The sequence below is a fragment of the Vigna radiata genome, chromosome 7 (assembly GCF_000741045.1).
Source record: "Vigna radiata var. radiata cultivar VC1973A chromosome 7, Vradiata_ver6, whole genome shotgun sequence".
Lineage (NCBI taxonomy): Eukaryota > Viridiplantae > Streptophyta > Magnoliopsida > Fabales > Fabaceae > Vigna > Vigna radiata.
The window spans coordinates 54,659,797-54,682,929 of NC_028357.1; the positions used below are offsets into that span (position 1 = coordinate 54,659,797).

Below are 23,133 nucleotides of genomic sequence, written 5' to 3' on the forward strand. Positions count from 1 at the left end.
GCTAGCATTTAGGCAAATCTGGAACGGGCTTTTTTTCATTAATGTGAATTTTGTTTTTTTTTTTAACCCGTGTGCTGGCATTTGGGCAAATCTGAAACGGGCTTTTGTTCATTAGTGTGAATTTTGTCTTTTTTTTTTTTTTTAACTCGTTTGCTGACATTTATTTATAGGCGAATCTGAAACGGGCTTTTTTTTCTTTAGTATGAATTTTTCTCAGACAGAACCACGCGCTCTCCGTTCACCACATCAGATTAGGCATTAATCCAAAACTTATAATCCAAATCAACAGGTCATAATTCACCAGTTAACTTAATTTCATAAATCAACTATCATACAAATCTATAATCAATAATTATAAGTTTTCTATAAGTTAAAATCAATGTAATTAATTTTCTTTACTTAATTGATGATCAAATAATTCTAAAAATCTTAAAACAATTCTAAATACACAAGAAATTCTATATATTTATATAAATAACAAAAATATGATCAAGACACACCGTTGAAACTACTAATCAACAAAAACAGTATCAAAGCACACATTTATATTAAGCTGGTTCTGTCATTATATTTTTAGAATTGTCAAGTTATGATTTTAAATTTTGAAATGCTATGTTTTAACTATGTTTTCAGGTAACGAAGTGCCTTAAGACAAGTTTCACTACAATGAAAGTACTTGTTACGTTACTCCATAGTAAATCTACACAGTAGAAGACAAGCCTATAAAACCCACTATCTTTTCTCACCCCTCCCAATTACCATACATACCATCCACATATACGTATGTATAAATACAAATTATTTTTATAACATATGCATTGGAATTTTTTCTATCATAGGGCCACATGTCAGAGGAGATGCAATTCAGTAAATCCAAGGGCTGGATCATATCCTCACGTGTTGGAAGGAAACAAAGAATAAACAACGCTATTCTCATATTTTGTTTTTTCTTTTAACTCGTGTGCTGGCATTTAAACGGGCTTTTTTTTCATTTGTGTGAATTTTTCTCAGACAAAACCACGCGCTTTCCGTTCACCACATCGCACTAATTCAAAATTAATGCGTCAATTTATTCTCTGCCCATTCGAATAATGTTGTTCTTTATTTTTATGAGGTTACAAATAATGGATAAACTATATATTTTTGGCAAACTCGCTCTTTTTATATGTAGAAAAAAAAGAGAGACTACTTAAATTCATTACTATGTCAAATTTTGACACATTTTAATATTTAAATTTAAAAGATAATAGATAAAATCTTTTATATTTTAGTTAATATTTTTATGTATTGAATATGTTATTTTATGTATTAAATATGTTATTTTATTAATATTGAAATATAAATGTATTAAAACGTGTAAACAACTTAATTATGCAGATTTATGTCAATTTTTCAGTCTTGTAAAATAAGTCTAACACTAACCACATATGCCAAAATAATCAAGGATGAGATTATACTTAATTCACCTCAAATGAAATCTCAACCATGTAACAAATCAACATTTCAACATATTCAAAACTCCTAACTAAACTCAATAGGTCATAATTCATCAGACAACTCAATTTCACAAATCAACAAGTAATTTTAAGTTGTCTATCAGTTAAAATCAATGTAATTAGCTTTCCTTACCTGATTAACGACCAAACAACTCAAAAAAAAAATCCTAAAACAACTCCAAACACACAAGAAACCCTATCTGTTCTTATGATCAAAAGAAACATGATCAAGACACACCATCACGACCACAGATCAGTAGAGAGTTTTATAAAGGGCTAAAACCAAAATTATATCCTTGTAAAATGAAATTTTATGCTTTGTTAAATTAAAGACCAACCACAAACGTATCAATCTAGCCTTGTGTTGGGTTTACGGAGGAGGAGGTTCATTGGGGAGATACACTATCAATGAGACCTGAGCCCAATCTAATAAGGGATTGACATCACTTTCTATAAACCCAACAAGTAGCATTAGAGCCAGGTTAGGCTTAAATGAGTACAATGGTCCCTATATCGAAAGTCTTCCTAGCAGAGACTTCCAAGTAAGCATATCTTGTTAAAATAAACGGCGGTAGAAAAAAGGATACTCGAATGCTACCGTTGGAAGGGGAGTGTACCAATGTGGAAAGGACTCACCCTTAAGGAGGAGAATGTTGAGAATTCAAGTGAGTCAAAATCCCACATTGATAGAAATGAGAAAGTAGAACAACATATAAGGTTGAATATCCATTAACTTGTTATCTTAATGTTTTGGATAAAGAATTATATCAATCATTTATTTGATTAAGTTCATGTCTCATTGATGTTGTATTTTTCCAATAATATTTCAAATTTCCTTAGCTAAAATTCTTGAAATAGAGTAATATAGTTTGACCACAACGGACACATTTAAGAAAAATATTCTTAGGAGTAGTGTAGTATATTTGTGCTCTAATATTTTATTTGTTGATTTTTACGAAGAACTTGCTTTTTCTTTTTACAATCTTATTTTGCTAGTGATTTATGAGTTGGGCCTTAAAAGATGGTGGCAGATATTGAATGATGTTTATGGTCACACAATAAAACCGATAAAACCCACTACAATTGTTATTTCATAACAAAAAATAAGACAAATTGTCATCACGTAGCCCACTTGTTTGGTCATACATATTGCGCAGGTTTTGTCATTATTTTTCTGGAATTGTCAAGTTTAAGGTTTTAAATTTTGAAATGCTATGTATGTTTTAATTATTTTTTCAGGTAACCCACTGCCTTAAGACAAGTTTCACTACAATCAAAGTACTTAATTTGTTACTCCATAGTAACTCTACACAATAGAAGACAAGCCAATAGAACACAGCACAAGTGTTATATTTTGCAAGAAAAAAACAAAAACAATTACACGAAGAAAGCAAAACCAAATTATTTTCACTTCGCCCACTTGTTTGGTCATATTTATCCATTGTTTTCTGGAATTGCTATGTTTAAGGTTTGAGTATCCTAAGTCAAAGTCTCCCTTACCATGCCTTGTCTTCCCTGGTCTTACCAAAAGCTATAAAAGACTAAAGACTATATCCACACTTTAACATAAACTCAAGACTATAAACTACACACTTCACAAGCACAGCTTTCAAAAGCATTAAATTTCTAATTTACAGATATCATACTAATGAAAGAAAACGTTTCACACTAACAGCAGAATCACTACTAAACAGTAAAACAAAAATTTCACAGTAAAATCCTTTTATTAAAAGAGATCCTTTCAAAAATTGGTGTATGTCACAAATGTGTCATATTTTTTACTAAAAGAGAAATAATAGTTTGATTTGTTTATGATTATGACTATCTCTTAATCGTACACTATCATTCATCTTAGCAATACACGTCTACTTGAACTTTTTCGTAGAATACAGTGATCAGTGTATTCGAATGAGTCAATGATTAATACTAATTATGGATTCTGATTCCATGAATGGATTCTAAAAGAGAAGGTTCACAGTACTTTCATATACCCTACACCTCACAGAAGTGTCTTCACTTTTTAACTTCAAAGGTGGACAAATAAACAGATCCATATGTATGACTAAGTTTGAATTCAGTAAAATATGGCAGCCTACGGTTTCACTTTCTTAAAACGTGAGCACTCAAAGAGCTCCAGAGATTTTCTGTGATACTTAAAGACGCCCCTAGTATTTCAACTTTCAAGCAAGGAGTTACATGTTCACAAAATTGTAAGGTGTCCTGCTTATAAAACTCATTCACCTTCCTCTATATCTCATTTTAAAATGGACTAGCCAAAATAGTTACCTGCAACTAATCCGCAGTCACATGTTTTCTACTCCATTGACCAAACACGTTCATTTGTATCAACATGATTGCTGTCATTTTAAATCAAACAGTTTCAAGAATTGTACGAATTCGTCTATGGTATAGTTTGACTAATTAATAAGCCACATAGAGATACTTAAAGTTGGTTGTGTTTGATGGATTTCAAATGAAGGAAAGCGGAGAAACAATTGAAAGAGGGATTAAACTCAGTTTTCAAATTCTTTCGGGTACTATCTGATACCAAACTGAGAAAATTATTACTTTGTAACTAGCCAGTGGTAGTAGCACATTGTTTATGAATCTGAATCTGATTGGTCAAATAAAAAAACTTTGTTTGGATAAGTAGGACAACAAAACCCAGTGCATTATATCATTATAGGTATATAGGTATATAGGTATATAGGGTGAGTTGGTTTCTGGGTTAATGGTTTTCAGAGCTAGTTAACATTACATTAGTTTTCTCTATTTCTTTATAAGACTAAAGATCCAAGTGGGTTTTAACTTGAAAGGAATTTTCTCCTTACATGCTTTATAGCATATACAGCTTGGAATGTTATGTCTCAGAAATTTTGGCAAAGAGTAACTCTATATGAAATTATAAATATTTTTTGAATGTCTGCTCTTTTGGCTTATTATACTGTTGTGTGGTTGACTTTGTGTGGTGTTATCTCTTCCTTAGTCTATTATAAATATTTTTCTCCTTAAGTTTCTTTTCCTCTTTTCTGATTCTATTGTCACCTATATGATACAGCAATTTTCTTTATATTTTCATCATCATCTGATAAATAAATTCTGATTGTACAACTGGGCACTGACAGAACAGTAACTGAACCATGCTCATTGATGTATAATTTTCTAGATACCAAGGGAGAATTGAAAATGTAACAAATGATATCACATAAACGAAGAGAAACTGAGAGAAAAATTAGCAGATAAATTGATTCTCTGGCAGCAAAATTATCTTTATCACGTGTTTATGATATAAAGTACTTACATATCTGAATATATATATATACAAGTTGATGCTTTAGTCCCAGCCAGCTGCAGCTGCTATTAAGAAATGCAAACAAAATTAAAGCGACAAAGAAAAAAAAGTAATCACCAAATCTCATACCAGAAACCAGCACCATGGTTTAAAACTCAGCCTCAACGCCACTTGCACATGTTAATTAATTAAAAAAACAAAACTATTGCATCAATACTATTAAGTAAACAAAAGATCTATAAAATATTTATTCATTGACTTTATATTGGAATTTTTTGAACCAAAACCATTGACAACTAATATAACATTCTAACATTTATCAATTGAAAAGTTGTGTCTATGGTTAAATGTTATCATCATTAGTATTTTTATCAATGAACACTCTTAAAGTAAAATTTGCTCCTTAAATGCAAAAAATATTGAAATTCAATCTCTTGATTAGTTAAATCAATTTGTCTTTTTATTATAACATAAATTAAACTCATGTCAAGTAGAGATGGATAAGTTTATTGTAACAAATTCTGCAGTAGAGTTTTATATTCTAATAAGATAATTTGAGATCTATATAAACTCTGGAACCTTGTACTCTTCTGCATCCTCATTTTTGAAACACAACTAGCTGAGTATCAAATCATCCATTTACTTGAGCTCCTTTAACATGAAGAAGAACCCTCCACAGCATGTTCCAGTTTCAGAAGTTCCCAGCAGGAACAGTTTCAGAAACACAAAATCATCTCTGAAAAGAGGACAGATTAAATCCAAGATAGTGGTTAGTGTTTTTCATTTCATTGCCTCCATAATTTGTTCAGTCTCATCAGCTGGAGGTCTGCATTAAAAACATAGCTTGAAGCACGGCTGAATGATGTACAAGGATTTCGATGTATGCATTAAGAAGTAGATACTTTGTTTTTCATTTTTCTCTTTTTAACTAATATTATATATTATTATTTGTGATGGAAGAGTTTCCTATTTTAGGTTCAAAAGGGTTTTATTTTTTGCATGCATAGATATATCTAAAACCTGAACAGTGTTTTATTAATCGTCGTGAAAGTCCCACAACAGATAAATTTTCAAGAAGTTACTATCACCAAATCACATAAACTTCAGAATAAAATTGAAGTTCTTGCAAAATAATAAATAATATTACACTTAACTGCTCTTTTCAACAACATTTAACCAATGCAATGAAAGATATAAATAAGAAATACTACTTAAAATGGTAGTGGTGCAATAATTTCAATCTACATTTGCAGAGTCCTAAATTAATAAGACTCTTCCAAAAATTATGTATACCGCATAAAGTGTCAGAAACACGGTATTCTTTAGTAAAAGGCGAAAGAATAGTTCGCTCTGTTTCTAACACACGGTTCCATGGTTACGTAGGTGTCAAACATTGATATTTATAGCATAAGTAATTTATTAGCTCTTAACAAACCGGATGATGTGGGCTTTGATCAGAGCTTGGACACCTCCGCCTACAGCTGAACTAAGCAAGCTAACTATCACTTAACCTAATAACATCTCCAGCAACAGCAAAGTAATGTACAAATTTTATCTTATTTATTTCTTCTATTTTATACATCCTGAATTCTACATGGTAAATTCAAGAAAATAACCAATTTTTCCTGTGTCTAAAATCAACTTGCATATATAACTAAATGTGATAAGGTATTATACAAAATTAACTAGATGTAACAAACTACATATGAATGTAGATAGAACATTGTGGATTTGATGAAATTAAATGCATGGATGTTATCCAGACTAAACAACTCCAACACAACATTATGCATTAAGTTTAGTGCTTAGTAAACTGAGATAAGTTTTATCTTTTTGGGTGGTTTATTTTAAACAAATAGGGATAAGATAAAAGTTGTATGTTTGATCATTTTCAATATTTATAAAAGTATCATTGTAATTGACTCCATGTATATTTTTATATTCTCGGAGATGGCAATATAATGTAAGTTAAATTACCATGCATTACTAATTAATGAATTGATATGAATTTAATCATGACCTACAACAAAAAATTAAATTGTTTCAAACTGATATGTGTATATGCTTCATTGTTATTATTTTTAGGGGAAATGAAAATTCAGGTAAGTCGTGTTGACAAGGCAATTTATTCAATATTTTTGGGTTTCTATACTTTATATACCCGTTTTTGTTGTTGTGGATGCAAACATTAACAGATAAACGATCAAGTTTGGTTTTTTGTAAATAAGAAAATTTGGATTTGAAAAGTATAAAAATAGACAAATTTGAAAATTATTATAAAAATAGACAAATGGTATGAATACTGAAACCCCAATATGGCTTTCTTACGTAAGGGAAAAATGACTTTCAATAGAAAAACAGTAAGATGACTATAAGATGTTCAATTAAAATTAAAAATCATAGGATGAGAACTCGACTTCTTTTAAGATGTTGTCGGATAGTTTATCTTTTGAAAGAAATATAATATATGATTGGAAAATTGATTATATAGTCATGATGCTCTAACTATTATTTGTAATGAAATATCAATGTCAGTTATAAATTACTTGTTGAATTGAGTTAGGTATTATTTGTTCAGTTTCATCAGCTGAAGGTCTGACGTCTGCATTAAAAAATAGCTACTTAGCTTGAAGCAGAGATTGACAAGGATTTTGCTGTATGCATTAAAAAGGAACTACTTTGTTTTTCATTTTTCTCTTTTTAACTAATATTATATATTATTATTTGTGATGGAAGGGTTTCCTATCTTAGGTTCAAAAGTGTAAACGTATATCTAAAACCTGAACAGTGTGTTATTAGTTTGTCTATTATGCAACTTATCTAAGAAAATTCACTATCAAATTGAAAAAGAAATATAGATTTTTTTTTTCAATTTTAATCTATCACTCCATATAGTACCCAAATTGCAATACCATAATTTAAATAAACAATGTGTATAATATTTTAACACATTACAGTTTAAAAGAAACTGTACTTTCAAGAATATATCAAGCAATAAATACTTCAAATGGCACTGATTGTCTGCAGTAATACCGTTCACTTCATAAAACTGCCCTTTAATCCTGAAATATAATATTAATTCTATTACTCAAAACATAGGTTAAAAATGTTGACAATTCCTTTAAAAAAGAAAGAGATATGTTCTATCTAAATACATGGTATTGAATAGCTGTATACAAAAGATAAATTTTCAAAAGTTCCAACACTTACTATCACCAAATCACATAAACTTCAAAATAAATTTAAAGTTTTTCCAAAATGATAAATTATATTGCATTTATGTACTCTTTTAACAACAACATTTAACATTTAACCTTTGCAATAAAAGGTATAAATAAGAAAACTTATACTTCACATTATAGTGAGGTAAAAATTTTAATCTATATTTACAGAGTCCTAAACAAATAAGACTCTTACAAAAATTATGTATACCGCATAAAGTGTCAGAAACACGGTATTCTTTAGTAAAAGGCGAAAGAATAGTTCGCTCTGTTTCTAACACACGGTTCCATGATTACGTAAGTGTCAAACATTGATATTTATAGTATAAGTAATTGATTAGCTCTTAACAAACCGGGTGATGTGGGCTTTGATCAGGACACCTCCGCCTACAGCTGAACTAAGCAAGCAACTATCACTTAACCTAATAACATCTCCACCAAAGTAATGTACAAATTTTATCTTATTTATTTCTTCTATTCTATACATCCTGACTCTACAGGGTAAATTCAAGAAAATAACCAGTTTTTCTTGTGTCTAAAATCAACTTGCATATATAACTAACTGCGATAAGGTATCGTACAAAATTGAATAGATGTAACAAACAAGATATGAATGTAGATATAACATTGTGGATTTGATGAAACTAAATGCATGGGATGTTATCCATATTAAACAACTCCAACCCAACATTATTCATTTGGCTTAGTGTTTAGTGAACCGAGATAAGTTTTATTTTTATTAGGTGGTTTGTTTTAAAGAAATAGAGATAAGAAGAAAGTTGTTAACTTAATAATTTCACATGATTTAAGAATTGAGCTCAAACACAATTTAAATACTTCATTCTCTTTCTATTCTCCAAAATGTCTTTTAATATCAAAATCAAAATTAGACTAATAAAAAATGAACAATACTTCTTTCATGTATTTTTGTTTAAATATATGAAATATTTTATTTTAGTTCCTTTGCTTTTTATACATGAAATCGATATACATGTCCGTCCATTTCATATATTTAAATAAAAATATTTAAATAATGTTATTGTAATGAGTATTTAAAAACTCCAACTTGATATCCTGCGTCATTCCTATTTAGTAAGATATTTCAGTTTAAATTATATATAAGTATTCATTTAATAAATATTTATCATGCAGCTATTACGGATTTTATTATTCATATTCATAGATATAAGTATTTTTGACAATCCTAATGTTGTTTCAGGGAATATAATCATGACTTAGATGAAAATTCACTACAAGAAAAAATTAGGAGAAATACAAAGTCATGTCTATTTGTTGGTTGATGTATAACAATTCATTTGAACAAAAATAAAAGGAATTTGTTAAGAGAAAATATATATTCCAATCATGCTAATGAATAAAAGTCGTAACGGGAGAAACTTTTCCATTTTCTAAATCACCACTTTTCCATTTTTTTGTCATCTTTAGATATACTTTTCGAAACACTCAATCTAGAATAATTGAAAAAAAAAATTACAAAAACTTGTTATTATAATTTTAATGAAAGGTAGTTTAGGGATCACAAGTTTTACGGGATATGCAGGAAAGAAAAAAAAAGGGGTGCATGAAAAAAAATACCACAAATGTAGTTGCTTAAAAAAAATAACGGCCTTTTCCTCCAACACCACCATATTACAACTGCACCTCATACTACAATACAAAAAATATTAAAATACTCACTCTCGCTACACCATGAAGAAAGAAAGAGAATAAAATAGTGGATTTGATTAAAAGCTTATTCTAAAAATCTTGTTTCAAAAGACTTATTTTATATATTCTGAAAATCTTGTTTTAAATTCCAGTTTTAAAATCACCTTTCTTATGGTTGAAGTTAGAAAGAAATTGTGGCCTTCCAGCAATGGAGCTACAGAAACTATATTGAGGTGCGGCAGTGGCTTCTGTTTGGTGATTTTAATATTAGGATTTTTAATATTTTTAAAATAAAGGTTGTTTGAGTCATTTTCCTTAGGCTATGGGATACGGGGAAGAAAATATGGTGTGTTGGAAGAAATATCCTAGAAATCATGGGATGCTGGAAGTCCAACGTAATTACAATAAAAAAATTATGGAACCTTTTGACATTCACAATTTTTAACAACAGAACCTTTTGACTTACAATAATAGTAGTAATAAATAAATACAAATATAAGAGAATCTCCAACGAAAATGTTTACTCAAGAGTTTGAAACGACTTGTTTAGAATTGAATAGAGAGAACAATATGCACATATATAGCAAGAGAAAGTAAAAAAAAAAAAAAAAGACTAAAATTGCTAATTGTTTAGAATCTTTGACCTCTCTTTTATTAAAATAAAATTAAATATAAATTGTTTAAGAATGTGTGATATAGTGAAATTCACATTTTTCTATTTTTAAATATGGAAAAGTAACTCACATGAGTTATTATTATTATTATTATTATTATTATTATTATTATTATTATTATTATTAAAGTTACTTAAACCATTACTTTGGTGATATTTTATTATGTAAAGTAGTTTCCAAGTTTTGAGTTTGGTAACTACAAATCATGTCTAAAGGTTTTCATGACAAAAAAAAAAATTGCCACCCTTCAACTTGTAAAATTTGGAAGGGCAAATTATAGACTTTTCAATTTTTGTGTGCATTTGAAACATTTATTCCTAGCTATGTGACGTTCCAAATTGTATAGGAAGACATATATAATAAAAACGTTATCATGCATAATATTGGGAGTAATTAGGATTATAATCATCCTTAAAATAGTACTAGGATTTAAAACTGGAGTATTAGAGTTTCTTCCTTCAAAAATACAAGGAAATTTAAAACTTTAAATACACCAAGGTTCTTCAAAATAACATAGGCTAAAAGTGAAGCCTAGTGGACTAAACTACAGCACTGCTGTCCTCATCCAAAGTTGTCTCCAAGGGAACCTCATTTTCCTTTGCTCACATCCAAGTGGATAATCATTGTAAAAGAAAAACATACACAAACATGACACAAACACAAGCAAGCAAGGGTGAGCTAATTATATAAAAAAACATACAGTCACAGGATATGCATACAAGAGTTAACTTAAATCAAACAAGATAAAACATCCATCCTAACATGTTGAGTACTAGACTTGACTCGTCCGGACTTTAGAATGAAAGTCGAGCTATGGCGGGTCATGCACCCGTGGTGGCTTGTGATACTTGGGCTCTCCCACCCTGCCACACTCACGAGGTTAGTCTGTTCCGTGCCCTGGAGTATATAAGTCTCAAAGACTAAGACCTCTTGTTACTCCTCACCACATGGTTCAATCCTCTCTACGTGAGAAGAAGGATCATTGGAACGTCAGGAAGACCCCCAATGTACTTTGAAACTACCACAATCAACCTTGAAATCATGTTTCATTCTCTCCCAAGTCATATACCTTTGAACCATACCTGGAACCACCTTGAACTCATATTTCAATTCACATACTTTTGAATCACAACCAACATACATGTTAAAGTTTCAAGATAAGGTTGTATACAATAAAACATGCTCCATAAACAAAGTAACTAACACTTAATCAAAAAGCATAGCAAAGATAAGTAGACAACCTCACTCTGGACATTTCGCAGAGCGCACAAGATTCGCAAAGCAAAACTAGAGAGTTTTGCCTAGCGCACATAGTAATTCGCCTTGTGAATTAACTCTGGCAAGGGCTTCAGGCCAGCACCAGTCGCATGGCGCATCGTGCTCGCCTTGCGAATTAAGTCTGATTAAGTGTCAGCCTTTGGGTCTCTCGCATAGCGCATCAAAGCCGCATAGCGAGAGAGCCTAGACAGAGAGCTCCCCCTAGAGCGACTCGCTATGCGAAACAATTCGCATAGCGGGTCTGCATGATCTGTAGAACGCCAAATCTGCAGAATCATGCAACTCACACCTTTCCAACCAATTCTACTCCTCCAACCTAACTTCTAACACCTCAAACACGTGATATGGATCTATTTAAGCTGGTCTAGATGGATTTTAACAATTACACAGTGATTCTAAAGTTGTTTAGACTGATTTATCTTTAATTTCCAAATTTCCATGACTCAAGTACCCAATTTCTATTCTACCAGTTTTAGCATGTTTTAGTTTAATGTTATGTGCCTAACAAGTCTAAATTGGCTTATCTAAACTCCCTAAACAGACCAAAAGCACCTCACACCCCAATTGCTCAAAATCAACCTCTCACTCCCCCTTACACAACCATGAACTGTTTCCTATTTGCTAAACTGCCTATCTAATCACTGCCACCACAGAATCCCGACCCCCAACCCCATCCTCACTACCCAATTGGTCATCTAGAGAAGAATCAGATGTTTGAACGCATCAGACTCAATGTAAACGCCAACACATATGACTAGTCACAACTTGTTGGACCAAGCCAGGGCTGCTCTATGATCAGGGATATGCCAACTCAGGTTTTTAAGATTCTTCTATCCTACCAACAAAATGCTCTCAACAAGTCCCAAATGGTCTATCTAAGTCATCCAGACTGTCCTATGGTGTTCTAGACCTCAGATGCTCTATTATAATATCTCACTTCCTCTCACAGTAACCTGAAACAGTACACGTGCACCCAATTACTACCCATAGCAATGCTAATTAAAATCTCACCCAAGACCTTTTCTAAAACACAATCAATCACAGTCAATAACTCATTCAATTAGACTCATAACCAGCACATCATCATTAGAACAAATTCACAGTCTCGGTTATAGCATCCAATATAATCAAAATCGTAGAATAGTTTCACAAGAACATACTAGTTCAACATTCAACATACATATATTTTATAAAATAAATTCACACAAAACAATTAGCTCTCCTTACCTTTTGATTCTCACATTACAACTTAATGAGACGCCCTAATAGTGCCTTACCTAACAGAACGCGACAAACCTACAAACCACAATAGGGGTGGTAGAGAGAAGCTCTTAGAGCTTGACTTGGAAAAAAAATATGAAGATGAAACTTCACTAGTGACATGCAACCAGGAATGTTGCATGCCCTAAGCTCTAGAAACAACGAAAGAGAAAGGGAAGAGAGGCTTACCGGTCAAAATGAAGAAGTGTTCGGTTTAAATCGAAACCCTCTACGCCAAGAACGATTTGACAGCACCCAACCAAGAATCGAATGGTTCAAAGTGCTAAAAATGTAGAGAGAAAAGGGTTTCTAGAGAGAGAAAGGAAAGTTATCTAATAAACTTAAATTTTCTAAAAAGTCTCCCTCTAAGACTAAGGTGCCCTTAACTTATGGGTCTGGTTGTCCCAATCATAAAGTCCAATAGCCCTAAACTTTTCATACCCTTATAATCCACGCTATGAAAAAAGATAAAGAAATATAAGACATAATATGAAAGTTATGATGAAAGAAGTTAAGAAAATGATTTTAAAAGTGTATCAGAACTGAGTAAAAATAATAAATATCATAGTTCTATATTGCTAAAAGTAAAATATCATGTCCGAAAACTATTTTCATAGTTAGATGAAACTCCTTAAGTTAAAACGTAGACATGAGTGTAACAATTACTATGTTCGAGGTGGTTATGCATCTTTCACAAAAATTAGACCCCATTTTTTCATTTTCAACTTTGATTATGGTGCAACAATAATATTAAATCATTAATTATCTTTGCATTCTTTTTTAGCATAACTCTATGTTTGAATAGTTTCACAGAAAAAGAACATAGAAAAAGGAAAGTTTAAAAGGTTTTTCTAGCAAATCATGTTGGAAAAATCAATGTTTTTTAAAAATGTTTGAGTAGTTCTCATCCACCCACTTTGTTCTTGAAGACTATCTTTCCTCGTCTTTAAAACAGAGAACATGAAATTTAAAAAATAATATTAGTATAGTGAAATGTGATTGGATGATAACCTAAAATTATTTTAGAAAAAATTCTGATAATAATATTAATGAGGAAAATGGACAAAAAGAAATTGGATGAAGAAAAGGTAGTTTGAGCTGTGAAGTTGGGCCACGTGGAAGTGGCATCACCGTCACGGAAGAGTGTCATGTGAGCGTCTTGTTTCTGGGATTAGAAATGCAGTCACGAGATTGGCAATGGAAGGTAATCCAGACATGTTCGACAAAGTTCCGTGACGATGTGGGACCCCCGCCCAACAAAAGAATGCTATTTCCCACCCAATACCATTTTCAGCCAACAGTGCCAGACTACATTAATTTATGCACTCAATTTACTTCTACTTTTCATTCTTAAAAATTAAGGATTAAGACAACAGTGGAGGGTATCAAATGTAGCAATGTCCACCCATGAAACACAGATGAATAGTGGCAGATAAGTCATGTGTGAATATTTTTATGCAGTGGAAGAAAAGACACTAATTGATGCACGATACAACATGGTCTATTGCCTACGCCACTCTTTTGTGCTCCACTTATACTTTTAAGGAACAGCATGCATCATATTTGTCCTCGCATGTAGGTGGGGACTAGCCAAGCTCAACCACAAATTATAAGATACATACAAAAAATTGATGGTGGAACTCATAATATGTGGATTATGCATACGCAGTGCACTCAACACTGATAATGGATCGTGTCTTCCAAACTGTTTAGCTGAAAATATCATCTATACAAAATTCTCACGCCAATTCATCATTTCCTTCAATCCTCGGTATATCACAATCAGATGCTGAATTATAAGTTTTCCAACTCAATAATGAAAACATCTAATTTATTTCTCTGTTTTACTTTTGGCAGAAATGATTCGTGTAAGCTTCGACTTGACAAATTCCGTCTAAAATGTAATATTTTGGGATGAGTAATTCTGTTCAAACTTTATCCCTCACACACCATCTAATGGAATGAATTGAATCCAAAAGAAATTGATGGGCTACGTTTGGAAACATCGCCTTACAAGACACGTCCTTGTTATCACATTCACATGATGAATAAGAAATATATTATGTGGGGTAGCACAAAACGAAAGCAAACATAATGCAGAATAATAATTATGCGTATATATATACCTACATTGTCTTCGATGTAAACATACCAATAGCTTAACGCCGCACCAGTTCTCCCCTCAAGAATTCAGGTACAAGAACCACTCCATCATACTCTTATCTTTCTGTCCTTGCGTTGAGTAAAACAACATCAACTTCGACATTTTGGGTTGCATATGAATTATTTGACATGTGAAGTTTGGCAGGTCATGGATGCTTTGTTGTTATTATGTGTTCTTCTGGTTGCTTTGCCAAACGTCGCTGTAGTGGAGAGCCGCAAAGCTCCAGTTTTGGACTACTTTGAGTATTCTGCTATGAGCTGCAGAGCTTATAGTGCCTCATTGGAAGAATTTGGGGGTGTTGGTGATGGAACAACTTTGAACACTGGAGCCTTTCAGGCAGCCATAGATCATCTGAGTCAGTATGCATCAAGTGGAGGGTCTCAACTTTATGTTCCCCCAGGAAGATGGTTAACTGGCAGCTTCAATCTCACCAGCCATTTCACTTTATTCCTACACAAGGATGCCGTGATTCTTGGCTCTCAGGTCTTATAGAGTAGTTTGCTAATATTATGTTATTCTTCACCTAATGTAATTTAAATATATTGATATCATATTTGTTTTGAAACTGCTGTATTAGGATGAAAATGACTGGCCAGTGATTGATCCCTTGCCATCTTACGGTAGAGGGAGGGACACCCAAGGTGGAAGGTTTAGCAGCCTAATTTTTGGGACCAACCTCACTGATGTAATCATAACTGGTAACGAAAGTTATGGTTTTGAGATTACAAATTTTTTCCAACTAAGAATTTACTTCATTTAATTACTGAATCAAAACTTGTTCACAGGGAACAATGGCACATTGGATGGACAAGGAGATCTTTGGTGGCAAAAATTCCACAAGGGGGAGCTCAATTATACCAGGCCTTACCTGATTGAAATCATGTACTCAGATAATGTTCAGATATCCAATCTCACTCTGGTGAACTCTCCATCGTGGAATGTTCATCCTGTATACAGCAGGTTCATCTTTTTTTCACTCTTTTCTTTACCTATTATCTTTAATAGTTGACCTTACAACTGTTTCTAATTTACTATTATGTTTCCTGTTTCTAATTAACATATGAAATTTAATGCAGCAACGTTGTTGTTCAAGGGGTCACAATTCTTGCTCCTGTGACATCTCCAAATACAGATGGAATCAACCCTGGTAAGTTAGAATACGTCTCCACATCTTCTTGTAGATAATAAAACAGTTCATGATTCTACTGCCTAAACGTTGGCCAAACATGCTAAGGTTAATGGTTTTGGTGCAGACTCTTGCACAAACACAAGAATTGAAGACTGTTATATTGTGTCCGGGGATGACTGTGTGGCTGTGAAGAGTGGTTGGGATGAGTATGGTATAGCTTATGGAATGCCAACAAAGCAGCTTGTAATCAGAAGACTAACTTGTATTTCTCCATTCAGTGCTGTGATTGCTTTAGGGAGTGAGATGTCTGGTGGGATCCAAGATGTGAGGGCTGAGGACATTGTAGCCATCAATTCAGAATCAGGGGTTAGAATCAAAACTGCTGTGGGAAGAGGAGGGTATGTTAAGGACATATATGTTAGAAGAATGACCATGAAAACCATGAAATGGGCATTTTGGATGACAGGAAATTACGGGTCACATGCTGATGACAAGTATGATCCTAATGCACTTCCTGTGATTCAGAACATAAACTATCGTGATATGGTTGCTGAGAATGTCACTATGGCTGCGAGGTTGGAGGGAATCTCTGGTGACCCTTTTACCGGAATCTGCATATCTAATGTAACCATTCAAATGGCAAAGAAGGCTAAAAAAGTTCAATGGACTTGCACTGATATTGATGGGATTTCAAGCGATGTCACTCCTGCACCATGTAATCTGTTGCCAGAACAAGGAGAAGAGAAGATTGGAGGATGTACCTTCCCAGAGGAAAGTTTGCCGATAGAAGATATCCAGGTTCAAACGTGCACTTACAGTAGGAATTTATGATAGTGTAAAAGGAATGGCTCAGTTCAATGCAAACAATGTCATACTTCAAAAATTGTATTTAAAACATTGTGTACTTATGAAGACTCTGTACAAGGACAAGGACAATGACAATGATTTTAGAAATGAGTCAATATAATAAATACACATGTTTGTATTTGTCATCTTGTTTTGAAATTAAATTTTTTCCCTCTTGCGTAAACCCTGAAAAATATAAGTAGGTAAAAGCAACGAGCACATAATTGTTTTGATTGCTATTGCTGAGGCAGGTTTCATTATGCAGACTTGTTGATTTACAACTCTTTACTTTAGTGTTACTTTAACGTATCACTTTGCCACACTCAACCGATCAAACAGTTCACAAGAAGAATCGCCAATCACCATACGTGAAAGTCATGCATCTTAGACTTGCAATGTAACAAACGGTGTCATATCCAAACGTTGAAAGTGGAAAGTGAAATTTAAAGATGGTTGCGATGAAATAAGAGAGGCTGTGTGCTCCCTATACCTCCAAAAGAAAACTTGAGCGAGCACAATACAACACAGCATTTTTATTACTCTTATAAAGGCCTGTGACATCCAACTAGATTTCTAACGATTACCCATTTTCCAGGAGAAATTTGTTTGCGTACCCTCGTTGGTGTAGGACTAGATTACAAGAAAAGAGAACTTCAATTTGTCCCTAGCAAATCGTCTTGGTGTTGCACAGGCAATACATTTAAGGTGAAAGAGGTTCATCTTGTTACATTTATACAAATAAGAAAGAATTACTGGCAGGGTGGATCTGGATTGAACTTCACTGATTCCCTCCAAATGAGCTCCTTCACGTGCTCTTCAGTGCACGTTGGCTGATCAAAATCAAAACTGAATGGCCTGGGACAGACTGGCTCATCATTGATGTTATGAAGTGATGAAAGATAAGGGTGACATAGTGCCTCATCAACTGCAAACAATGAACATACCTCACAAACATGAAACAAATGAAGCCATCCATAAGAAAACTATAAACCTGCCTTGGAACTCAGATTCCATGAGAATGCATACCTGTAATGCGTTTGTTTGGATCAAATATAAGCATCTTCTCTAACAGGTCCAGTGCCTCAGGCAACATGTTAGGGAATCTGGCGGAGAATTTTTGCTTCCGGTACTGTGGAAGCTGTCTAATGTATCTTCTGGCATTATCACTCCGGAGAAATTCTAGGCTTGCATCATCCGGTGAACCTAATAACTTTTGTACAATAGGAAAACATAATGTATGAATGGTGTTACACTTAAATATCCCTTTACAATCATACCAATATTTTCTTTTGATTCCTGTAACTAACTCTCTTTTTGATGATCCTAAAAAGTTCAAACTTCCCTTTTTGGTCCTTATCAACTTCTGTTACAAAAAATGCTTATTGATTCCTTCCAGTATTGTTGAGTTAGCATTTCTGTAATGTGGTGTTAACATGTGACAATGTTTGACCCTTTTGGCTTTTGTAACAAAACAGATCGAAATGTTTAAACTATATAGGGGTCATATATAAATTTACTGGAACTAATGACAAAAACTGATATATTTGCAAAAAAATATATAAACTACGCATTTCTCTAGTTGGTTGATGATAACAGCATTCAAAAAGTATAGGTAATGGTTGATAATAACATGAGTGAGGAACTTGACATGATCATAATTGGAAGCACCAAACCAAAATCATACCTCTGTTATAAGCCTTAATTGGTGAACATAGTCTTTGCCAGGAAACAAGGGTTCTCTGGTCATAATTTCACCAAGTATGCACCCAACAGACCAAACATCAATTGCAGAGGTGTACTCGGAACAGTTAAGGAGCAATTCTGGGGCACGGTACCATCGTGTGACTACATACTCTGTCATGAAATCTGTTTCAGTTGTTGTTCTTGCCAACCCAAAGTCCCCAATTTTAAGGTCGCAGTTTGCATTCATTAGTAAATTACTGGGCTTAAGGTCACGGTGCAAAACATTAGCTGAGTGCACATATTTCAGCCCCCGTAACAGCTGGTATAAGAAGTACTGCAAAAGTTTCTTTCAATATCAATTCCATGCTTAATTTCAAACTCAATCAAAAGGAGTTTTTCTATGAGTAAGTCATTTCTTATGATCATAACAAAGAAAACAAAAATAAAAAATAAATATATATATCTTTTATTCATTTGGGTTTTAATATTTTTTTTTCATTTTGTTACATTAAATTTATAAAAGTCTTAATTTTTTATTTTTTGTTTATAAAGGATTCATTTTAACTCTTTTTAACAAAAAAATTAAGTTAATTGCATTAACCCGTTTAACATCTTAACTAAAAATTATCAAAATAAATCTTTTTAAAAACACATACTACCAAAATGAATCTTTTAAAAAATATGAAGTACCAAAACAATGCCTCAAAAATTCGACATTGTAATAACATTTATCCAACGAAAAACTATATTAAAGCCTATTTATACGATCCATGTACTTTCGAAATGGGAACATTATATCAGAAAATAAGACCTGCTAAGTTGCAAAAGTTGAGTTAACTGGCAAATAAGTGCCAAGCTGCGATAGAAAAGAAGGCATATATGTATCCATTACTTTGAAAGAATGCTAAAACCACATACGCTAAGTCTATAGTTTGTGATCTTAGTCCAAAGTCAAAGCCTATTCTTAGAAGCCTAAAAAGCAACTGCTAACAACCGAGAATCGTAGAAGCCTACAAGTGTTATATCTATATTGTTTGTAACCATAGGTAGATACTGCATATTGATATGTCATAAAAAAAAGAAGATTTTTCTATGCTAGAAAATATAACAAGAGGTTGAAAACAAAATGTAATTAAGATCCAATAGTATATCATTTGAGCAAAACCTGGCAATGCTCTTCACCAAGAAGTTGGTCAGAATGAATTATGTGATGAAGATCAGTGTCCATCAACTCGTAAACAATGTACACATCATTGAAGGTCTCCCTTTTGGGGGGTCGTATGATATCCTTGATGCCAATGATCTGTGAAAGATGATAGAAATTTTAAGTATTCAAACAGAGAGAACAAGCTTCAGTAATGTAAACTAAGACAACAAGAGATCAAAGTTCAATAGAATATGATTGAATTAGGAAATGAGCACTTACATTTTCATGTTCCATGTGACGAAGGAGTTTGATTTCTCTCAATGTCCTCTTAGCATCAATTATATTGTCAAACGCGTTACCAATCTTCTTGATGGCAACTTGTTCGTGTGTTTCGGAATTAACAGCAGCACTAACAAAAAATATGGTTCAAGTGTTCATAAATCCACTTGCAAGCATATATTTAAGAAGCAAATATCAGATTTAACTTGAAGCAGGAAATAAAACACTTACCAGACGATGCCATTAACGCCTCTACCAATTGGGCGAATAGGAGGCACATACTTGGAAGACACCTCGAACAAGTTACCGTACACATTGTACTGTGCATATTTGCCACCGTGTGTGAGAACCCTTTTGATTTTTGCATCCCCAGAAGCTGAAGCAGCAGCAGAAGAGCTTGACCCTTTTGTGGCCATGTTCAATGTTCGAACTCCAAGAGCAAAAGGGTCTTCACCTTTTCAATCAAAATTACAAAAGCTAAGCCACCCAATAGCAAACAGAAAATAGCATTTTTCACTGGTTGAGTTTATTAGTTGATGATGGGAACGTACGTAAATACAACTACCTTCCACCCAAATAGTATAAAAAAATATAAGATACTTGTGTGTTCATAGACCAAAGTTACAAGATAATTTTGACACATACACCAAAAGTGGTTGCAGAACGTATCATAAAGGAAAAAAGTAGTTGTAGGATAAGTGAGTTGTAATAAAGCTTTTAATAGAAATCTGAAAATGGCGTTTTCTAGGTCATGGGCTTGCCACTTGGATATTGATCATTCTACCTGTAAAAGTAAAAGCCTAAAATGTAACGTGATCTCTAAAAGCATAGGATTTGTCACGAGATGTTTGTTAATTTTCTTGCATTCATGCATCGTTAAAACTCTAGAAAGTGGAAACCTAGCTCGTATCCTTTTTAGGTACGTATACTCCTGAGAACCACGTCTCATTCTGAGTTCACGAATTGCCTGTGATAAGTTGCATGGTGAATCGTGTGCGGTGGTTGAAAGTACACCACGTATTGTACTTTATGGTGTGCAAAAGAGGGTGGGAAAATGGACTAATTAAGTGAACATGAAATGAAAAAGGCTAGTTATAAAAAATGTGATGCTCGATCGGAGCCTCTGATTGTTTTGGTGGCTTTAGGCCAATTCAACACAAATAAAGTGTGAACAAGTTTCCCGAGAGAGCTTGTTTATCACTACGAAGAAACTTTGTTTGAAATCTGTTCTTTTTTTATGCCAAAATTCTATTATTCTGTGGTGATTGTTACTGGGGTGTGGTGTGTGGAAGGACTCGAGTGCTGGTTTTCTGTTCAAATTTTCAATGTGGCGAGCGAATGTCGAAGATCAGCGTTTGACTTGCTTCATAACACATCAGATTCAGCCATTCTCTGTACAATGCAGAAAAACTAGATCCTGCAATTTTACATGTCAAGTGTAAGTTTACAAAATTCACTACATATAGCTGCAAAAAATGGAGAGAATCCGAACCTGTAGTAGTCTAATGACGAAGAGACATGGAGTATAAAAAACATGAAGTAATTACCTTCAATACTGTTTCTCTTTTCACATATCATTCCGTTTGTATGACTGCATAAGAAACTAAAGGAGACGGTGTTAGAGAGCAAGATTCTTAATCTTATATATTGTGTTAAATGTAATGAGATGTAAGTGCAATTTATGGTTATTAATTCTTCCCGTGTTTGCCTTGTTCAAACAAATGTTCTTCATATATTTGAAATTTTTATTAAGAAAAACCAATGCGCGTAAAATAAAGCTACATCTTGGTGTTGTGTTGAATTCACTAGCTTCAAATTCTTAAAATCTGCAGAGAATATCAGATCCGTAAAGTTTTATATAATGAGCTGCGAACAAGAAAAATCCGTATGTTAGGACAAGAGAATCACTCCAAAAGAACTTGAGTATGACTAACAGAAGAATTAATATTTCAGCAATTTATTTTATAGAATTAAAAAATGTAATAACTAATTTTTAATATATAATTATATTACAATTAAAAATTAAAATTATAATCAATTGTTTAAATATATAAATTATATTTTAAATTTATAATAGGTAATATGTTAATACAATTGTCATTTTAGCAATAATAACTCAGCACACACACTCACATATATATATATATATATATATATATATATATATATATATATATATATATATATATATATATATATATATAATATTTGAAAGGATTAAAATGGAATAAAAATTTATTTATGTATTTTAAAAAAATGACGTGGTTTTGTTATCAGAGTTACAATGTAAGTATACGAGCAAAGACGGACTCAACCTAACAAATTTATATAAATTTAACATTTTAAAATTATATATGATAGTTTAGACTCAACCTAATAAATCCATATAATTCAAATTTATTATTATAAAATTATATATGATCATTTGATTCAGTAATTTAGTTAATTATGAATTGATTAGGTTATGGATTAATCTGAGCCGATTATTTAAATTTGGTTTATATGGTATTAAAATTTTAAGAAATATTTTTAATTTTAGTTTGGAAGAAATAGATAATTGAATCTTTAGTAAAAAAATATTATATATATATATATATATATATATATATAATTTCAATGATCTTTTTTATGATGATTTATGCCTACTTGTAATTTAATAATTGTTTTTCATAAGGAATATTGTTTTACAAAACTTATACTTTTCACACATAAAAGTATAACCTACTAGGAAATTTCTTTAAGACTACCTGAAAAACGATAAAAAAAATTAAGAAACACCAAAGACGAAGCCGTTTTAATGAGAACGATTTGAAATAAAATTCATAATATGAAACCCAAAGCCAAAATAAAAACATAGATCGAAAAAGATAACATTTATGAGCGAAAAGTTAAAATAAAGCAAGACAATGCAATAATTTTGTAATAGGCAATTTACTAAGACCACAGTTAAAAATACACAAGATTTGAATGTGGAAAACTACTACTTGATTTTAAAA

The 23,133-nt window shown here is 32.4% G+C and overlaps 2 protein-coding genes across 3 annotated transcripts; one reads left to right on the top strand and one right to left on the bottom strand.

Moving 5' to 3' along the window:
- Positions 1 to 14,767: 14,767 nt before the first annotated feature.
- LOC106768392 (probable polygalacturonase) lies at positions 14,768 to 17,172 on the top strand. 2 transcript variants are annotated; one of them, XM_022784363.1, is made up of 6 exons: positions 14,768 to 15,083; positions 15,190 to 15,536; positions 15,631 to 15,751; positions 15,839 to 16,013; positions 16,130 to 16,200; positions 16,307 to 17,172. In XM_022784363.1, the coding sequence occupies exons 2-6, from the start codon at positions 15,201 to 15,203 to the stop codon at positions 17,011 to 17,013; spliced, it is 1,410 nt and encodes a 469-aa protein (XP_022640084.1). In that variant the 5' UTR covers positions 14,768 to 15,083; positions 15,190 to 15,200; the 3' UTR covers positions 17,014 to 17,172. The 2 variants fall into 2 exon arrangements, with proteins under 2 accessions (XP_022640084.1, XP_022640083.1); XM_022784362.1 differs by having other exon boundaries at positions 14,769 to 15,083; positions 15,198 to 15,536.
- Positions 17,173 to 17,305: 133 nt separating this feature from the next.
- On the bottom strand, positions 17,306 to 20,785 carry LOC106768393 (mitogen-activated protein kinase homolog MMK2). The gene is made up of 6 exons (XM_014653537.2): positions 20,369 to 20,785; positions 20,138 to 20,267; positions 19,877 to 20,014; positions 18,713 to 19,045; positions 18,055 to 18,238; positions 17,306 to 17,953 (listed from the first exon to the last, which is right to left on the bottom strand). The coding sequence occupies exons 1-6, from the start codon at positions 20,551 to 20,553 to the stop codon at positions 17,778 to 17,780; spliced, it is 1,146 nt and encodes a 381-aa protein (XP_014509023.1). The 5' UTR covers positions 20,554 to 20,785; the 3' UTR covers positions 17,306 to 17,777.
- Between the last annotated feature and the right edge of the window lie 2,348 nt (positions 20,786 to 23,133).

Excerpts from the sequence above, each read along its gene's own strand:
- LOC106768392 (XM_022784363.1), top strand. The coding sequence starts at position 15,201 with ATGGATGCTTTGTTGTTATTATGTGTTCTTCTGGTTGCTTTGCCAAAC. Across the intron at positions 15,537-15,630 it reads CCGTGATTCTTGGCTCTCAG|GATGAAAATGACTGGCCAGT; the intron begins GTCTTATAGAGT and ends CTGCTGTATTAG. Across the intron at positions 16,201-16,306 it reads TACAGATGGAATCAACCCTG|ACTCTTGCACAAACACAAGA; the intron begins GTAAGTTAGAAT and ends GTTTTGGTGCAG.
- LOC106768393 (XM_014653537.2), bottom strand. The coding sequence starts at position 20,553 with ATGGCCACAAAAGGGTCAAGCTCTTCTGCTGCTGCTTCAGCTTCTGGG. Across the intron at positions 19,046-19,876 it reads TTGGTGAAGAGCATTGCCAG|TACTTCTTATACCAGCTGTT; the intron begins GTTTTGCTCAAA and ends AAACTTTTGCAG. Across the intron at positions 17,954-18,054 it reads TCCAAACAAACGCATTACAG|TTGATGAGGCACTATGTCAC; the intron begins GTATGCATTCTC and ends CATTGTTTGCAG.